The 19,126-nt window shown below is 56.3% G+C and overlaps 2 protein-coding genes across 2 annotated transcripts in view; one reads left to right on the top strand and one right to left on the bottom strand.

The window, feature by feature from the left end:
- Positions 1–1,320: 1,320 nt before the first annotated feature.
- On the top strand, positions 1,321–9,691 carry BRI3 (brain protein I3). Its single transcript, XM_072943320.1, has 3 exons — positions 1,321–1,595; positions 2,136–2,238; positions 9,283–9,691. The coding sequence occupies exons 1-3, from the start codon at positions 1,454–1,456 to the stop codon at positions 9,413–9,415; spliced, it is 378 nt and encodes a 125-aa protein (XP_072799421.1). The 5' UTR covers positions 1,321–1,453; the 3' UTR covers positions 9,416–9,691.
- Positions 9,692–9,863: 172 nt separating this feature from the next.
- The window catches only part of BAIAP2L1 (BAR/IMD domain containing adaptor protein 2 like 1), a 71,369-nt gene continuing 62,106 nt past the window's right edge, over positions 9,864–19,126 (bottom strand). The window contains exons 10-14 of the mRNA XM_072943319.1: positions 17,186–17,393; positions 16,531–16,608; positions 14,991–15,174; positions 12,205–12,242; positions 9,864–11,719 (exon numbers count right to left, since the gene is read on the bottom strand). Of these exons, the coding sequence (XP_072799420.1) occupies positions 11,644–11,719; positions 12,205–12,242; positions 14,991–15,174; positions 16,531–16,608; positions 17,186–17,393 (584 nt within the window). The 3' untranslated portion in view covers positions 9,864–11,643. The remainder of the gene's footprint in view (positions 11,720–12,204; positions 12,243–14,990; positions 15,175–16,530; positions 16,609–17,185; positions 17,394–19,126) is intronic.

The following is a 19,126-nucleotide window of genomic DNA, read 5'->3' as shown; positions in this document are numbered from 1 at the left end:
TGGAAGTCCTTGGTCACTCTGAGCCAGCCTCTGTTCTTGACCGGGCTCTCCCCCCACTGCCAGCCAGGCCCTTACCTGGCCTGCCCCTCACTCCTCCCCACGAGATTGTTGGGACCATGACCAGTAAAGGAGATAAAAGACAGATGGGAAGGGGCTTCGAGGAACTACACTTGTGATAAACACGATGGTCTCCTATGAAAAGTTTAAAGTGAGGCGGGGTCTGAGAGTTGTCCCCGGGCTAGATCAAAGTGAGGGTCACATGAGAAAGGCGGGGAACCCCAAATGCTGCAGGAGGCCCTGGAGGGGTGCAGAGGAGCTAGAGTGTCAGGGGACCAAACTTGCACATTGTTCTGTTCAAAGTTTTATTACAAACCCATTAAGCACTAGCATGTGACACTAAGGAGTGCTTTAGTGAGGGCTGCGGACAGAGAGGCTATTGCGGTCAAGTTTGGGTCTCTCCCCTCTTCCGAACTTGGCTCCGGGCTGTAGACTGGGAATCAGGACTTCCTGGGTGGCTGTGAAGATCTATGAACCGAGAAACAACAGTGGCACAGCGCCTGCCACGCAGTGTTGCCCGATATTTAGGGTTTGTTATTTGTAATTAGGGGTCACAATGCATATAAAATACCGAATTAATTTTGTCTAAAGAAAACCAAGGGAATGAGCCCCAGCTGAGAGCGAGCAGACACGGTTCGCATGCATCGCTCGCTTTTTCCCTCGGTAGTTTGCGCTTCTACTGTCCCTGGCCGCGCCCTGATCGGGATCCCGGGTCGGTCAGAATGCGGAGTCCCCGGCCCCTATGCCCAGGGGCGGCGACAACCAGGGGGCGGCCTGCGGACTCCCCCGGCCAGGCCCCTCCTCCGGCCGCCCCTGTCCCAGGCTCCTGCATTCTCCGGTGGTGGGTGGGCTCGGGACCCCGGATCTCCTGCCGGCCACGGGCCTCCGTTCTCCGAGATCGTTGGGACTGGACCTGGCGCTGGGAGGGAGAGGTCAACGGGCCATAGGGTCGCGACCGAGTGCGGCATCTCCGGGCCGTCGTGTGTGTGTGGGGGGTCTCCTCGTGGTGTGAGGCTGGGGCCGCAGATGTGGGCTGGGGAGGCGGAGGCGCAGCCGCGAAGCGCACCGTGTCACCGCCACCAAGCTGCCGGCGGGGCGGTCGAGGGCGGGCGCGGCCCCTTTAAGACGCCGCCGGCCCCGCCCCGCGCCGCCCCCTCGCCGGGAGCCGTGCCACGTGACCCGGGTCTTGTGACTGGCGGGGGGAGGCGCGGGGGGAAGCCCGCGGCGCCCGCCTCCAGGGGGCCCAGCCCCGCCGCCGCCGCCACCGCCGCCCGCGAGGAGCGGGTCCCGCCGCCGGGCGTCCGGGCGTCTCCGCGAGTCCGAGCCGCAGCCGGAGTCCCTGCGGGAGCGGGAGCGCGAGCGGGAGCCGGGCCGGGCGCGGTGGGCGCCGCCCGCCATGGACCACAAGCCCCTGCTGCAGGAGCGGCCGCCCGCCTACAACCTGGAGGCAGGCCAGGGCGACTTCGCGTGCGGCCCGCACGGCTACGGCGCCATCCCCGCCGCCGCCCCGCCGCCGCCGTACCCCTACCTCGTCACAGGTGGGCCGGGGGCCGGGGGCGAGGTGGGGGTCGGCCCGGGGCCGGGGGCCGGCCGAGCTGGCGGGGCGCCGGCCCCGGGGTCCCCGGGAGCAAACTTTGGGCGGAGTTCTGTGGCGACCTTTAACCCCGAAACCAACTTTTCTCCGGACGGGGAGGCGGGGGCGCGGCCGAGGGGAGACCCGGGGGCTCCGCCCATGGGGAAGGGTTGGGGGAAATCTTAGCCCTGGGAACCTGCGGTCGTGTCCCCGAATCTGGCCGCTGCCCGATGGCCCTCAGCCCACCTGCGGGGTCGCGCGCGCCCGGCCCGTCCTTCCCAGGAAGCATCACAACCTCGCTGAGAATTAACTTTATTAACGAGGTGCTGTCTGCAAGTCAGCATCTCATAAAGTCCATAGTAGGCACTTAGTGGAGACAGCTGTTGACTTGATTTAGGAAAGGATGAGAGTTTTTAGTGGGGAGAGGGGAAGGACAGGAGAAGTAGACCTCAGACTACCCTGGTTTTCTCCCTGTCCCCCCTCTGATGTGCCTTCCTGCCCACAGGGATACCCACCCACCATCCCAGGGTCTACAACATCCACAGTCGAAATGTCACCCGGTACCCTGCCAATTCCATCGTTGTCGTTGGAGGCTGCCCTGTCTGCAGGTATGTCACAGGCCTGGGGGCCCCAGGAGCCTCTAAGGACACACTCAGAACCTCATAAAGGCAGGGTTGTTGGGGGAGGCGGTCAGATTTGAGACAAGCCACTGACCTGGGGTGTGGGAGAGAGTGGGTTCACCTGTCTTTGGATGGGAACATGTTTCATGGGGTGGAGGGGACTGGGTCCCCTTTCCTGGGGAGTTGAGTGCTTCTGGGGCCATTGAGTCCCAAGTGGGTGGGATGCGGAAATGTTAGTAGTGGACTGACATCTGTGGTTTTGGTACTTGCAGGTTTGCTCTGCAGTTGATTCTCAAACGTGGTGAAAGGTTCTCTTTTCCTGGGAAGGGTGGGAAGTGCGTGGGCAGGAGAGCCCTGACTCAGATGGCCAGTGTGGTCCGGGAGCTGGATGGAGGTCCAGGGAGCCTGGGAGCTGCGCTGTAAGGGCTACCTTGTCCCCATCAGGGCCGTTAGCTGGACCAGGACAGAAATGCCGAGGTTCTCTGGGGTGGGAGCAATACTGCGTTTTCTCAATCTGGAGCCTCCAGAATCCTCTCACGACTGCTTTTATAGCGCGTGAGATGCAACGACGAGAGACTTGTTCTGTGTGGGTCTTGAGGATTCACATAAGACCTGGTTTCTGCCCTTGGTGGATTCCAGTGCGCGGACAGCTTAGAAAGTCAGGGAAGGCTTAGCAAGGACTGGGTGTTCAGCCTGTGCGGGAGGAGGAAGTTGAAGTTTCTGAGATGGTATTGAGAAACTCAGGTTTACACTGAGACTTAATTTCAAAAGTGTATTTGGAAGTCCCAGAGTGGAGTCAAGGGGAAGTTAACGATTTCAGTCATAGCAGGGCAGCTGTGGGAGACGAGGGCCTGGAAAGAGGAGGACGTCAGAAATGGGGTGGGAGGCTGGACTCTGGAGCCCACCGTGTGCTTAATAAGGGGGCTGTGGGCAGGGGAGAGCCTCTGGGCTGCATGCAAACCCAAAACAGTGTCTCTGACACCACTGGTGAAACTCTGGCCTTTGGAGAATGTGGGGAGGAGGATAGCTGGTGGCCTCTAGAAAGTTGCTTTACCCTCAGCACCTGGGGGCGTCAGAACTGTTGGGGTTGAAGGCATGTGGTGGGCTTGGAGACAGGTGTGTGTATGTATGTACTGGGAGGCTGGTCATGTGCTGCCGGGCAGGGCAAGAGTCAACTCTTGGTCCCCTGTGGAGAGAGCCGCTGGCAATGCTGGGAAGATGCACAGAGAGGTGGCTGCTATGCTTGGCTTTGAGGCTGGTCCTAGGCGCTCAGAGCGCTGCTGTGTCCAGGGTCCTTCTGTCCCCACGCAGCTCAGGTTGGGGATTCCGAGGGTCTATTTTGAGGGAAAGAGGACTGGTGTTGAGTGATTTCCAAGTGTCAGGAGGGGCGTCAGGCTGGCAGTCAAGGCGGATCAGGGTCACCTGGAGCAGAGTCATCAGGCTGGGGTTCCAGTGTCTCCTGCAGTGCCTGGCCTGCCAGAGAAGGGGGCTCAGATCCTGGCCTTCCCTGCTACTAGCTGGGCCCACTTCCCCATCTGAGAAATGGGGTGTCTGATGGGATGCTCTGAGGCTCTTGCTGGCCAGAGCCCCTGAGTGCAGAGGAGCGGAGACCAGCAGATACCCCTGGGGAGCAGGGGGAGCTTCCAGGCTGCTGCTGGGCGGGGCGCATTTCCCTGATCTCTCCCTTCCCCTCGGATGGGACCTGTGTCATGTCATCGGAGGCCCGTGGCTTCTGCTTCTCGGCTCCTGGTTGCACAAAATGTGGATCAGGCTCTCTACTCTTCTGGGGAGAGTCTTGGGGTTACAGCGGCCCAAAAGCAAGGGGTGGGGTACCTACATCTGGGAACTGGCGTCTTCCTTTTTGTGTTGCGATTGCTGTCCTCCCTGCCTCTGGGTGGTGGATGCAGCGAGGAGACGTGGGTCCTCTGAGGACAAGTGTGGGGTCCAAGTTGGGACCAGACACTGTGACTCCCTCCGAGGCGTGTCCTCCGTGCCCTCCCCCCCGTCTGGGTTGAGAAGGACAGGCCCAAGCAGTGAGGGCCCCCCTGGTGCTTGGGTCTTCACGCAGGGGTGTCCCGGCCCTCTGTCTGCTGGGGGGCTGGGGGCAGGGGAGGTGGGCAGCCGGAGAGGCTGGATGCTTCCCATGAGGCTCTGCGGTGGTTTGGAAGTTGGGGTGCAGTCCTGGGGACAGTTGGTGTGGCCTCTGTCTGTCTGGTGTTGTGGGGCTGGGAGACAGGCTTTTCACATGACCGCGCTTCCTCCTTTTCTGTCCAGCTCGCCTGGCTCTGTCCCCGTCCCTCCCTGGGAGCTTGGCAGGAATGTGTCCGAGTCACACGTCTGCGATTCCCTCCGAGGCCTGGCGTAAGAGGCCTGTGCCACTTGTCACTTTGCCACCGTCTGCGCCTTCCGTTAAGCAGCCTGACCCTATCTTCCCCTTTTAGTCATTACGAGAGCTTTTCTCTTGACCCTGGCAGATGGGTGAATGTGCGCCTCATCTGTTTGGACCAAGCATTGCCTCGGCCGGCGGGGCTTCGGCAGGCCTTGGGCTTCTCTGGAGCTGTCCTGCCCGAGGGTGTGGGCTGTCCCTGGATGTGGGGTGAGGGGGCAGCACTGTGGGTCTGGGGGCCTTGGGCTGTGGAGAGGGCTCCCTGGGCAGTGCGGGTCAGAGGCTGGAGGGTGCGTTGAGCAGCAGGTGTGGGGCCCGGCTGTCCACAGCTCCCTGCTGGCCCTGGCTGGGTGTCACTGGGTGTCTGGTCTCGGGGGTGACCAGAGAGGTAGGGAATCCGGGAATGGGTAGGGTCTTGGAAGCCGAGAAGGGGGCTCAAGGAGCAGCTGTCAAGGTCAGGTGCTGCCCAGGGGCCAGGGCAGTACTGGAGCCAGGGCTTGGCCTTGCCCCGAGGAGTGGGCCCTCCCTGGCCTGGGTGGGGAGCCGTAGACGGCCGGGCAGGGCTCGTGCCCCGGGCTGTCCTGGGCAGGGTGTGCAGGCCATGGGGGCCCAGCGCTGGCCGTCGTTGCTGCTCCTCCAGGGACTGAGCGCCCGTGGCCTGTGCAGCGCAGCTGCCCCGGACTGAGCCTGGGGTCTGCTGAGTCTCGGGCAGGCCTTGCTGCCTCGTAGGCCTCCTGCTGCAGGCAGAGCTGTGCCCGGCATCTGCCGGGGCTTCCTGGCTGTCAGGCTGGCTTGGAACCGGCCATCAAGTGGCCGGCGGCTCTGTGAGGAGGTCCTGAGAACCACCCCTGACGAGGCAGCTCCTGTCCCCATGGGAGGCCTGTCTGTAGTGGGGACCCTGGGACAGCTGGAGGTGGGGCACATGTGTCTCCTGAGAGGGCGAGATCTGACCTGGGCTCGGGAGGGGGCTGGCCAGGTGCTTTCGGGCATCTCGCCCCCACCCCGGCCCGGGCCCCGGAGGAAGTCCTCTGCTCCCCTCTTCCTAGGAGGCTTGTCGGGGTCATTCCCTGGGCTGGGTCCTGCCTTGAGGCCGCCCTGTGCTAGGAGAAGAGAGTACTTGGGGATGAGCCAGGGGGGCTGCTGGCACTAGCTTTGGGGGTGCTCAGAGGGTGGGGAGGCCCTGGCGCTCGCTGCCTGAACAAGGCTCTGGGCTCCAGCTTCCTGTAAGCAGGACAGGATGGGATGGGGAGGAAGGGAGGACGCTCTGAGGAAACCGGAGGTGGTGAGGATGGGACTCCTCCTGGGACCTGCCCTGGGACGTGCTCTCTGGAGACCTGAGACACGGGGGCTGTGGGGCCTCCGTCATCCTTGTCCTGGGGCCCCTCCCAGGCTGGCGCCCTGAACGGATGGATGTCCGTGGAACTGAGTGGGCACCTTATCCGTAAGGCCAGAGTCGGTTAAGTAAGTGTTTTCAGAATTAGTCAGTTCCCTAATTTCTCCAGCTTCCATGTCCTCCCCACCCCCACTGCTCAGGGATGGGGGCAGGGCTTCCAACCACGGCAGGGCCCCTTGTTCAGTTTGGATCCTGAGCCAGTTGAAGAGTTGAAACTCGCCTTGAACTGATGGGGGGTTTTGGGGGGTTTGGAGAGGAAGAGAGGCCGGGTCGAGTGGGAGAGGCTGGCAGGAGGGGCAGGGGGTCCCCTCCCTCCCCCGCGGCCCCACAGGGACGGGTCTGCTCTACAGCCTGGGGATGCTGCTTCAGGATTGGTCTGAGACCAGATTATGTTTCTCGGTTGAAGATTTTGGATTTTTAAAAACTGTAAAGCACGCCAACACTGCTCTTCAGGACTGGGTGGTACCCAGAGTCAAACATTAACACTTCTGCAGCAAGACACAAATACTCCCATTAAGTGGGTAAATTAACACATCACTTCAGGTCACATGTGGCTGCCAGGTGACTGTTACAGGTTTAGAAAGGGTTGCTTTCAGAGCTGTTGACATTTGGAATCGTGGATGAGAGGTGTGGACTCTCGGCCTGGCAGGTGTGGTGCCTGCGGACTGACCCTGCTCTCGGAGGCCCCTGCTGGCCAGAAAGATCTGGTCTCGGTTCCTTGTCCCTCGGGCTGGGAAGCTCTGGGGGTGGGGGTGGGGGTGTCGGGACGTGGTTCTCAGTGAAGGAGTCTGGGTCTGGAGCAGACCTGCTGGCACCTCCCTCGCTGCTGAAGGGAAATGCCTTCACTCTTCCCAGAGACGTGAGGAGGCCCGACAGCCTTCTCAGAGCCGGGTGGGGGTGAATGGGGAGAGGGCTGGGGTCTTGTCGGCGTCAGACCCGGACTCCTGACAAGGTGTTGGAAGCCGCAGCTGCCAACTCTGCTCTGGCTCGAGTGAGTGATGGACCTGGACAGAAAAGCTTTAGGGCTGGTCTGCAGTGGGCTCTGTTCCTCTCACCTGGGGTGCAGAGGTGGGCGGGGAGGGCCCAGATGAGAGGGACCAGCCCTCCTGGGCTTCCCCAGCTTCACACAGTGTAGACCACAGGTTGGGGTCTGGGTTGAGAATTAGGGAAGAGGCAGGTGGGGGTTGCTGCCGTTTGATGCTTGACCCCAGGGGACAGGAGCAAGTCTCAGACGGGACAGTTCATGTGGACGCAGGCAGCACAGGGCAAGCCCCCTCCCCTCCACTGTGGGGAGACGGTGGCTGCTTGGAGGGCTGCTCCAGCCCCAGGGCGCTGGGTGCCCATCTGCGCCCCCTCCAGGGCACTGAGGACAGCAGGGCAGGCCCCAGCCTCCTCCTGCCTTTGAGCAGACACACTGGGTCTAGGCTCTGCCTCTTAACAGCTTTGATCCTTACGTGAGATTCTGCGGAGTGATCGGCCTGGGTGGGCACCCAGTCAGGTGGGCACCCAGTCACTGTCTTTGGGCCTCAGTGGGCAGGATTCTCTTCTGGAAGGTTTTCGGCTGGCGCAGGTGACCAGCTGTGAGGCCTGGCTCACCTGTTTCCTCTGCTGTCCCCCTGGGCATTCTAAATGAACGTGCAAACCGGAGTGACTTTGGGATTTCAGCCGTAGGTGGGACGTCGGTGTAGACGCCAGGAGCGAGCAAGCGCAGAGCTCGGCGGGCCCGGCAGCGGGGGCAGCCGTGGTCTGGACTGGCTCGGGCAGGGGCGGCCATGCGGAGGGCTGAGGAGCGGTGTGCCGACCTGACAGCCTTTCTTGTACTTAGAAAGGGGGTGCCTGTCGCCAGACTTCGGTAGCAGTCTGTACGGGACATGGTGGCTCTGCTGAGGGATTCAGGCCGGCTGACAGGCTTCCCCTCAGAGCGGGGCCTAGCCTGTGCGCCGGCCGAGCCAGCCCAGCAGGCGTCTCTGCTGCAGGACTTCTCAGAGCCTTTCCTTAGCGACCACGTGTTGTGAGAGCGGCGGGTTCCCGCACGTGAGCCCTGTCCTCTGTGCTCGGGCTCACGGGAGGTGCTGCTGGAGGGAACTGCCGGCCGGGCGGGCTGAGCTGGACCTGCCTCGGTGGGTCACAGCTTGTGGTCCCCCCGTGAACAGGAGCAGCTCCCGCTCGCGGAGGCCGAGCGGGAGTGACCGAGTCAGGGCCGCTTCGGCCTCTTGAGTCCCGAAGCCCCGTTACGGCACTTTCCTCCACACTTGTTTGCTGAGCTGACCTTCCTCCTCTCCCCCTGGGCTACCACGATGGGTGTGAGCATCCAGGGTTCTTGGCCGGGTTTGAAGATGGGGGCGCTGCGGTGTGGACAAGGACCAGGAAGTGGAGGACCATGGGGCGGGGTCCTCGGGGGCCAGTGTCCCTGCCAGGCCTGGCTCCTGTCCCCTCTAGCCCCCTCCTGTGTCCTTCCTCACTTCCTCCTTGGGGCCCATGGCAGCCTGGGGCGGCCAGTCTGGCAGGAGCGAAGCTTCTCTCTTTGGGGCCCAGCGGCTGGCATGGTTCTCATTCAGATACGGCCCCTGCTCCCCACCTTTGGGATCTTTGAAAATGATCTTAGAATTGGAGTGGTGACCTCAGGTCTCTGACTCTCTGGCACGAGGTCTAGGTGACGTCCCCAGGGGTCTTGGGATTAAATGTGCCCAGTAAAGGTAAATGTGACCTTTTCTAAAGAGGAAGCGTTGAGATGAAATTTCTCAAGATAAGTGACATTGTATGAACATGGCTGATTCTAGTCTTCCACTGTTGGTTTATAAATAACACCAAAATTCCAAACTATCACTATTTTTGTAATTTCCCTCTAGGGAATGGAAAAAAAATCTAAAACTTACCAGCATTGGGAAAAAATATCGTTAAGTGATCTGGTTTTCTTGGTCTTGTTTTTTCAGAGATGTAAGAGTTTTTATAGAAATGAGCACTTGCTGCTTGTTCCTTCTTTTGTAGGAAAAAACCCCTGGCAGGTTATATGGCAGCCAAGCGTTCTTGCCTTTATCAGTAGGTGGCGATGTCTCGAGAGTCTTCTCCCCTCTTCCTGCTCTCAGTGCAGGCATCGGTCGAGGCCGGCCTCCCACAGCTCTGGCGTCTCCAGGCCCGGGGGTGGGCTCTGAGGGAGGGGCTGCGTGATCGCCCGGAGGGGTCACGGCCTGGTGGGGTGGCAGGCCTTGGTCAGCCTAGGGCCCTAACCCATGTGCGCCTCTCTCTCTTGCAGAGTCGGGGTTCTGGAGGACTCCTTCACCTTCCTGGGCATCTTCTTGGCTATCGTCTTGTTCCCCTTTGGGTTCATCTGCTGTTTTGCCTTGAGGAAGCGAAGATGCCCCAACTGTGGAGCAAACTTTACTTAAAGGGAACAACACACCTGGCTTTCCTACACCCAGCTATCTTTTTCTAATGTAAATGTCGTGTACAATAGCTTTATTTGATTAAGCTTCAGGACTGTTTTGTAAAGTGCGGTGGGTGGATTGCGCGCTGTGGGCCGAGGTTTCACGGCACAGGGGTCGCGGGGTGTGGCTCCCAGGGTTAACGACAGCTCAATAAAGCACTGCTTTTATTTTTTGCAGTCTTCAATTTGAGAAAGGTGAGAAATACTGTTTTAAATAAATGAGATCCATACCATTGTTTACCTGTTTTGCTTATTCAGTTTGCACACTGCCACTTACAGAAATAAAGTTATGGAAAGCGTCACACACACACTAAAGAGACTAGAGTGACACATCCATCGCTCGGCTTCCACACCATCCACTTCATGCCCGATCTTCGGTTACTCGAGAGGCATTTACAGCTCAAAAAAACTACGTGTTTTCAGGTTTTTATTGTTGTAATGAAACATAATACCTTGACATTTATAGAGCATGCCCCTCCGTGCCCAGGAGCTACGGCAAGCCCTGCCATCCTGTGTGAGGCAGGTGAGCGCCCACGGTAGTCCTTCTGTGGAGGTGTAGACCGGTGGGTGAGCCAGGCGGGCCTGCACACAGCCCAGTAACCCCAGGACCTGCCACAACCCTGTAACACAGCCAGAAGACCCCAAGCCATGGCGCTCTGGAGGCCGGGGCCACAGTGGGACACCCTTCCCCCTCCCTCCCTTATTAGCACTTTCAGAGCTGACACCTCACCGCCCCCACATACTGTAGACAACAAAGGGCTTCTGTGAACCTGACTCTAAAATGGTGAAAGGAGCGATGGGCCATGTGACTAAATTCGATTCGACTGTTCTCTTTGCGGCTGAAGCATCTCCAGGCAGGTGTGGTGTTGACACGTGGCCTGAGCCTGGGTCCCAGGAGCCCTCGTAGTCCTGCGTCATCTCTGTTGGTGGCGGGGTCACCTGTATGGCCGACCCAGCCAGGAGGTGGATGGGGTCCAGAACCTCGAGTGTGTCACGCTTACATGGGTTCACTGTATTTGGCCTTGACCGATTTCAAGCTTACAGAAAAATGGTAACATTCATGGCAAAACCAAAGGAGCTATGATCAGCGACAAGCCCCCTTCCCCGCCACACACAGGGAATGGCCCGGGTGTGGGTTTTCATCAGGGTCCTCCACTCCTCCAGGTTGGGCCTAGTCCCTGACATCCGGAGATGATCCCTGCCGCAGGCTCCAAGTCCCTCCCGCAGGAGCCCAGGCTCCGCGTGCGCCGTGGTGGGTCTCAGCTGAAATGCAGCCACCCCTGATGCCCCCCCAGGTCCTCCCGGCTCAGCAAGGGCTGAGTGCAGTTTCAGTACCTGATTCAAAAGTGGAGAGCCCTGCAACCCGAGAGGTTTCAGAGTAGGTTAGTGACAGAGGCAGCTTTGGTCAACTAGCTTAGCAAGTTTCCACACGGGGAGCCCCAGATGCACGGTTACCCCACGGGCCAGGCCCGCGTGTGGTGCCTGGCATGTTTCCATCGGTCAGTCCAGATGGTAACTCAGAACTACCAGATTCAGTACCTCTTAGAAATTGTTCAAGTACTAATGTGGCTGTGATAGATAGGGACAGGCGAATGTCTCAGTGCTGTATCTTCAGTTATGTCTAAATTGCGGAAAGTTGGGGATTCCTACATGTGATTAAACAAAAAGTTTTAAGTTAAAAAATTAAGTTTTATACAGTCTCATAATTTATATTGCTTAAAATTAATTTGCATGCTGTGATGCAAATTTATACAGTATTTTCTTCAAACATCATAATGCTGTTTAAGAGCACATGCTTTATAAAATAAAACTGTGGTCTCATTTGCATTCAGGTGCAGAAAGCCAGTCATGAAAGCACAGACTATCCCTTATTCTGGCTATTAAAAAAATAATCATAGACTATTTTAAAAAATGATACAGTAAGGATTAGAACCAAATCTGTTTTTGGACAGAATAGGAAGAAAATGTTTTGAATGATCGACTAAACTATTCCTGATTCATCTTAAAGACAGGAATGCGTAAACCCAACTATGTTAAATTAGACAATGAATTGATTTGCTAGTGATACATTTAAAATCAGGCACCCTCTGGTGAAGCTTTCCAACAGCATAGCACTTATCAAACACATATACCAATCATCCTGCAAGTGAGAACTGAATGTGGAACCGGGAGACTTCCCTGGCCACCTTTTCATCGAATGATTGGTGCTGATCGATCATTTGTCACCGTCGGTCGGAGTTTCACAGTCGCAAAGGGGTTTTCTCCACTGTGGGGAGGAGAGAAATATTGGCAGAAATACGAGACGGGAATTTGATGTGGAAAGAGCTAATAACCAGGGCTCCTGCTCGGTCAAATTATGGAATATGTGAGTCTTGCTCTGTGACAGTCCTCCCCATGCCACGTGTTATGGAACTATCCAGAGTGTAAAAATATTTTTGACAGAGGAGAGCCCCCCTCTCTAGTCCTATATGGGGCGGGGGTGCTGGGCTCTGGGAGAGCCACATAGGACGGGGGCTGGGTTAGTAAGCTGCCAAACGCAGCGTGTGACCAGGGCCCTCCCTTCTGGATCAGCCAGATGCTGGGCGGGCCCCCCAGGCTCCCCAGAGGACCCCACAGGCCCGAGGCCTTTTTCAGGATCAGGCCCCCTGGGCTGTGCAAGGGGGAAGACCCTTCCAGGGGCCACCACAGGCCCCTCACCTACAGGGGTGGGCCACCTGGAGCGCGAAGGGCTCTGTGGAGGAGTTCACGTACCTGAGGAAAGGAGGCTTTGCAATCCCGTTTGCATCACTCTGTGAGAGAGAGAAAGATGAAATTTGTGAAAGGCTCATGAAACTGGGACATTTTTAACAGGAGCCGAAGGTAAAGACATCAGAAGCCTCAGGGACTGTTTAAAGCTATGCAAGTTTGAAAGTGACCCGGAGTCAGCTCGCTGGAGATGACACATCTAAACCCACTCGGAAGGATAAGGGCAAGAGCAGAGAATGGTCTAAAGGCCACTGAGGGACCCTCGCATATGCTGGACCATCCTGGAGGAAAAAAGCAGGGTCACTGGCCACTCAGGGGCAAAACCGTAGTGACTGGCTTTTTGGGAGCCCGATCCTGAATGATGCCACGAGAAACAGTAAGGAGAAAACCTTGCTGGGATTTGGTGCCCACACTGCTAGCCAGAGACCGGGTAGGAAGTCCTGTCAAAAGTGCAGGAAAGAAGGCGGACCAGGGCAAGCACTGTCTTTCCCTGCAGGGCCTCACGGAGCCCCAGCCCCAGTCCCGGAGATGCGGGTTGCCCAGTGTGGCCAGGGGCCCAGTGTGTCTGCCTTCTTCCCTTTGTTCTACAAAGAACCTGCTTGAAATCTGCTCTGCCGCTGTTTTTTTTTGGGGGGTGGTGGGTAGGATTAGGTTTGTTTATGTTGAGAGGAGGATTGAACAGCCCAGGACCTCATGGGTGCTAGGCAGGCGCTCTACCACTTGAGCTATACCCTCCCCTGCTCTGCTGTTGTAAGAAATCACTGGCCTGAGCTGGCGGGCTTACTCAGATGGCCGCCCAGGAGAGGGCAGTGTGACGCCGTCTGCCTGACGGGCCACCAGTCCCGGCAGGCCAGCCCTGACTGTCATGAGAGCTCCCAGGCCTCCCCAGGGTGTTAGGATGCACAGACCCCTGAGTTCCTCTCACTTCCCATTGCTAACCCGGGGTTGAAGGCCATGCTTGGACGGGGAAGCCGGGCCAGTCTCCTTCGGGATGGCCTACCTTGGTGTTGGAGGTACACTCTCAAGGCAGAAGAGGGATTGGGGGCACCGGGGCTGCTTCGGACTTGCACTTGCTGTCTCCAGGCCTCTCACACATTGACCTTGAACCTGGGGCCAGCAAGGTTGTCCTGGGGGGAGCCCCAGCACTAGGAGGCAGGCAGCCCGGTGCCCTGATTCAGTGTCTGCTTCCCATCACTGAAGCACAGAGCTGTGGCCCTGCTTATTAGCACATTCTAGTAGGGCTTTAAATGGCTGCAAAATGAGTTTTCCCCACAGGACACCCTGGGCTTCCTCAGCAGGCCTTGCTGTAAGGTGTTTCTGGTATGACATTCATGCTATAGGGTAATTAAGGGCTAATTGATGACGTATTTTTAAAAATACACCAGGATGCCTCTCCTGCAGTCCCACACACCCTCACCCAGCAGAAGGCCCGGAGCAGGCGCCCCCAGGCTGTGAAAGGCCTTCTGTGGCTGTGCGTCAGGGGGAGGGCGGCGGCACCCCCTGCCCCCCCCCCGCGCCCAGAAAGCGTCTTTTGTCAAGTCAGACTCCCCAGGCCGGGGTCCACAGGGTGTGTGCACCCACACTCACTGGAAACCACCTTTCTGCCTTTCCTTGGGGCAGAACACTGTCCCTCCCCCGTGCACCCTCAATTTGAGGAAGGCTCTCTGCTCCCTGAACTGGGAGCCAGAGACAACCCACCCGCAGACCCCCTTCTGCCCTCAGGGCAGAAACCTCGGAGCCCCGACTGAACTTTAAAACAAGCTTAGCCATGTTTTCTCAAGCTGTGTCCTCTGGGTGACTGACATTTGAGAGAAACAAAACCAAGTCCAGCCCTGGCAGTAAAGTGGCAAGAAGTAACAGCCTGTGCTGTGAGGAAGGAGGGCAGAACAACTCAAGACGGCAGCCTGAAGCCATCTCATGTCGGGGCACCTGGGTCCTGGTGTGCCCCGCACCCGGGCACTGGGACATCCACCAGGATGCTCGGAGCAGCCCTGCCCTAACAGCCCAGACATCCACCAACAGAGAGGTGACGGCTCCTATGTCTCAAGAGCGCCCAGGGCTGCCCCCTTCCCTGTGCTTTCACAGGTGCAGACCCCGGCGCTCCCCGACAAGCCCCTGCGCACGGATCTCAGAGGCAGTTTCCCAGAAAACCCAGCCTGTGACTGCCATGCAGGTCACCTTCCCCCTCTGTCCCTTGCCTTGTTAGTTAACTCTCTACAGATCTTCTATCATGGATATTTTTGTTTATGCCTCATTTTCTGCTTCTTATCAGTAAAATGCAAGTTCCAGCCAAGCCACGGCCAGGCACTCGGAAGACAGTTGTCAAAGGGACTGATGCGGTGACTCACGGCCTCTCTTTCTTACAGGGCTGTCAAGGATCACAGAGAATGTCCACAGTGTTTACACGACATGCTTTCTGAAGATGTAATGATTAAATGACCACTCTCAGCCTCAACCCTTCCTTCAGAAAACAATATGAAAACTGAAGAAAATGCAGAAAAATGTGATTAAACGACTAAAGGACTGCAGACGTGACTGAGAGCGAGGAGAGATTAAAACCTGATATAGTCTGGCAAACAATGGACCTACTGTGTGTAAACTGTCATTTACAGACAAAATAAAAACAAAAAAAGGACTGAGGTTAAGGAGGTTGAAAGGCTCTGGGACGCTCAGAGAAAGTGTCACTAGCCCGAAGGTCGCCACCTTCCTGCTCCGAGGAAAGGCACCCACACCCGCGTCCAGGGCCCGCGCTCAGATCTGGGTACCGGGCCTCACGCTGCGGCTGTACTCACGGGAGACGACACGGTTTCTGGTTTGGACACCGGTGCTTTAAAGGCACAAGTGTTCTGGGAAGCATCCACTTTCTTATCTGCAGCTGCTCCCGCGGACAAACATTCCAAGTAGTCAGGTGGGGGGATGACCACACTGCTCTTCTCAGCCAAGTTCACGGTGCTCACACTCCGCACCGGTGCCGAGCTACCGAGCAAAATCAGAGGATATGAGTTAGATGAGATCCTGCCCCCCGCACCCCAAACATCCTGAATCTCCTACGGCCGGAACTGTGATGGATTAATAATCCACAATAGCGAGAGAGGAGATTATAACATACACACACACACAGTATACACAACACTGCAGTGTTCCTGCTGGTTGATAAATGCACACTTGAAAGACATTCTTTAAAAGACATGACAAAAAGAAAAGGAGAGGAAAACTAGCTCAGTGAGGGGCAGACTCTGGATTAATTGAAGGACTTCCGTAAGAAGATGGAGCAAAAGTCTTAGCAAAAGCATTAAGCAGTTTAGATGAAAAAACTCAGAAATGTAACATCCTAAAAATATTTAGTTTCATTTCTTGGCCCAGTGGCAGTCTAGCTCTGAGCAAGTATAATGGAAGGACTTCGGGGGCGTCAAGTGTGGTGCTGAAGGTCCGCGGGGATAGCGGGATGGGTGAGGAGGTTCTGCTGTGACCCGGGAAATACTGCGGCCTGGCCGCTTGTGGTAAGTCTGTGACATGTTCAGTTTGGACATGTTTCTGAGGACCCATGGGACAGCCAGCTAGTACACATGTAAATACTCATGTGTAGGCCCGGGGAAGATCTCCTGGGGTCGAGTCTTGGCTCCACCACTTCCAGCTCCTTGAGCAAGTTACTAAACCTTTTTATGCCTCAGTTTCCTCAATTTTAAAGTAGGGACCAACCTCATAAGGTTGCTATGAGCATTAATGACCTAATCCCTGTAAGGCACTGTGGACAGTTTCTAAGTCAGGACGATAATCACCACCATCTGGCTCAGAATACAGGTTTGGGGGTTGTCTGCACAGAGGCGCTACGTCAAGTCCATGGATGTAATTCATGCCGTGGGAGCGCACACGATAGCCCAGGAGGTACAGAACAGGAAAGAGGACCGAGGGCAGGTCCCGAGGACACCTATGTTTAAGCAGTGAGCAGAGGAGAGGCCTGAAAGGAGACAGAGTGGATGGCCAGTGAGGTGGGAGGAAAATAAAGAGTGCAAGGTCAAGAGACCCAGGCACCCAGTGTTCACCAGTGTTGAAAGCTGCTGGGTATGACAGAGACGGAAAAGAGGCATTTAGCAGCAGTGGGTGGTGGGAGTCGGGAGAGCGGTTCCCAGGCTGAAGGGCAGGGTCTGGGGTGCGTCTTCGCCGCAGACAGGAAAGCGCTGGGACAACAGAAGTCACGAGGGAGCAGCCACGGGGCAGCAGCGCCGCCCGCCTCGCCAAGCCCTCCGCGCTCACGGGGCTCTGCTGCGAGCCCAGGCGGAAGGGACCCGCCTGGGAACCGGAGGGCAAGGCCGGGGAGCGCCGCAGTCCTACCTCGGCGCGGGTGCGCTCGCGGCCTCCGGCGTGGGCTCCTCCAGCGCCTTCGTGTACGAGGATGGGAACCAGCCCCTCCTGCGGGAGAAGAGGAAAAGGACCCGCTGTGGCGCCAGTGGCGACAAGCCCACAACAAACACACCAGTGAATGGCGCAGGCAGGCCGGGCCACCCCTACCACATTCCACCCCGTGTCTTATCTACCCGTGAATTTTATTCGGATTTCTTTTTTGCCTTTTCCTCCGTATTGGTTTTACTTAATACCTGAAATAATTCAACCTACCTACGGTAAGGCTTGTGCACAAAGAGTTGAAATAATGATGCTGGTATTTAAACTATTTATGTGCTAAATCTTAAAGTGTGTCTTGAGAAATCAGAAGTCACACTAAAAAAAAAAGCATTTAATTTAAACCTACTTTCAGAGGTGACTTGATCTAACGACCTTTTCAAGCATCAAATTCACATATGCGCATGCATACAGAAAACAGCCTGGGAATAACCAGGAGCAGGGACACCGCAGTTAACTGAGCTGGAGCTACAACTACAACACCTGCTTCACTGTGCCTCAGACTCTAAGCTGCCGCTGACGGAAGAGACAGCAGCTCTTCCAGCGCCGGCCGTGGGCCCTGCATGGACAGCCCCGTCCTGAGACTCACGCTTTGGTGGTGTCATGCTCTCCGTAAAGCCAGCCGTCTTTCTCCTCGGAGATGAGCAGCGTGATGACGTCTCCTTGCTGGAAGCTAAGTAAGGTCTGGTTAGTGCCGGCAGTGTGCGGAAAAATGGTTTTCACTTTTTGCTTTTTCACCATGTTCAGCCCAGTTGCAACAGAAACTGATCGCTGTAAACTGGCGTCATCTGAAGAATCTGTTAAAAAGGAGCAGAGCAGCCGCAGCGTTTTCAGAGAAGGATAACCAGGCAAGCTCAAATGAGCAAGCCCCAGAAGACCACCCGTTTCCGTCTCGCTGGCACACTCCAACTGCAACACCAACCGGGTTATAGTTCCACGCCTTTGCCTGGACAAACAAGGATGGCAAGGGACAGTAGCAGAGCCAAGGCCGAGGCTCTCAGAGGAGATCCTTGTGGCCAGAGGCTCTTTTCCAGCCCGAGAGGATAAAGCAGTGTATCCTCATCAAGCTTCACCTGCACCAACTGTCAGGATGGTTCTTAAAGAGGCGAACGGCCCCCCCGACCCAGCGGCCTGCTGCTCTCCTCCTCCTGGTCCCCAGTACACACCAGAGCGGCCGCATCAGGCATCTACTCGGACCAAACTGTCCAAGGCCTGTGCCACAGGGGAAGGAGAAAACAGGAAATGCATACGCTCTTGCTGCTGGGGCTGCTCACCTGCTCACCCAGGTGAGAGCGTGGTGGGGACGAGTCACGGGTGTTGAGCCCTCCCTCAGCACCAGCCCACACTCTCAGTGCTTCTCAGCACTGACGATGGTGCCATTGTCACCCACAGTGACCCTCCTGGGACCGTGGCTAGGACGTGGCAAAGCCAGGATCCAGACGCGAGTGGCCTGATGCCACGGCCCAGAACTGCACCGTGAGAAACTCTGTGCTGCACATTTCATGTCTCAAGTCAAATGCAGGCTGCTGTTTTCCACTTCAATGCACTGGAGATTTTTTTCCCAGATTTTTTCCACTCAAATTTTGCTAGCCTACTATTTACTTTACAGTAGGGCACTATCTCTTTCTGCATCATTCTTGCAAATTCTTAGTAGTTACAGTATAAACCTTGCTATCTCTTCAACACGCCGCATACTTAATTACCTTGGTTGTATTGAGTCCAGCAGTTGTCTCTTAGCTTTCACTGGTAAGTAACAAAGAGTCATCTGAATGATTGGGCCACATAGCACTGTGTATTTAACTTTATATTACGTATAACTTACAGTTCTTCAAAGGCAGGTGACCACAGACGATTGATCACCTTGGCAGCTGACATTCTGAAAGTCTCGTCCCTTCCCCAACAGCCCTGCTCGCCGCACAGTGTGACTGCCACGACCTTCCCACCGAGAGGGCCTGTGAGTCGGGGGTCAGGCACCACGACAGTCTCGAGGTCCTGGGTGCCAGAGACTCTGTGTAGGCAGAGTGGAGCCTAACCAAAGTCCCCTGAAATGTCTAAACAATAACTGGTTCCGATTTATTGAAATGGAGTCAACAGGGTTGAGATTCAAGCAGTCAGAACTTGAGTCTCCAGAAAGCACGAAGTGCTGCTAGAGATGATGAAAAACACTGCTTGTAATTCAGACTAAACCTACTGGTAAGATTAATAGCCATAATTTTGTCATGTGAACTTCTATAGTTTGTTTCACAGAAAAAAAGGAATTTTATTACAATTACAATCAAATACGGAACAACAGCGTGAGGCTCTATTTCATTTATTTAAAAATATATCACCTTTCAGTAATATGTTCACTCTATATAAACATCAATCAGTGTGTAGAATTAGTAGGTGTCAAAGCAGTGAGTCATGTATCACATGGTTTTATAATAAAGCCAGATCTGTCTGGAGGTGTGAGGTCCCCCAAGGCCGTGTCTAGAGTGCGCTACCACACATGCGTATTTCTGTCTATCTCAAGGCACTCTTATCCTAAATA

The sequence above is a fragment of the Vicugna pacos genome, chromosome 18 (genome assembly GCF_048564905.1).
Source record: "Vicugna pacos chromosome 18, VicPac4, whole genome shotgun sequence".
Taxonomy (NCBI): Eukaryota; Metazoa; Chordata; class Mammalia; order Artiodactyla; family Camelidae; genus Vicugna; species Vicugna pacos.
Note: the sequence above shows the minus strand (reverse complement) of the source record. Positions and strands in the feature narration are given on the sequence as shown.

Excerpts from the sequence above, each read along its gene's own strand:
- BRI3 (XM_072943320.1), top strand. The coding sequence starts at position 1,454 with ATGGACCACAAGCCCCTGCTGCAGGAGCGGCCGCCCGCCTACAACCTG. Across the intron at positions 1,596-2,135 it reads GTACCCCTACCTCGTCACAG|GGATACCCACCCACCATCCC; the intron begins GTGGGCCGGGGG and ends TCCTGCCCACAG. Across the intron at positions 2,239-9,282 it reads GGAGGCTGCCCTGTCTGCAG|AGTCGGGGTTCTGGAGGACT; the intron begins GTATGTCACAGG and ends TCTCTCTTGCAG.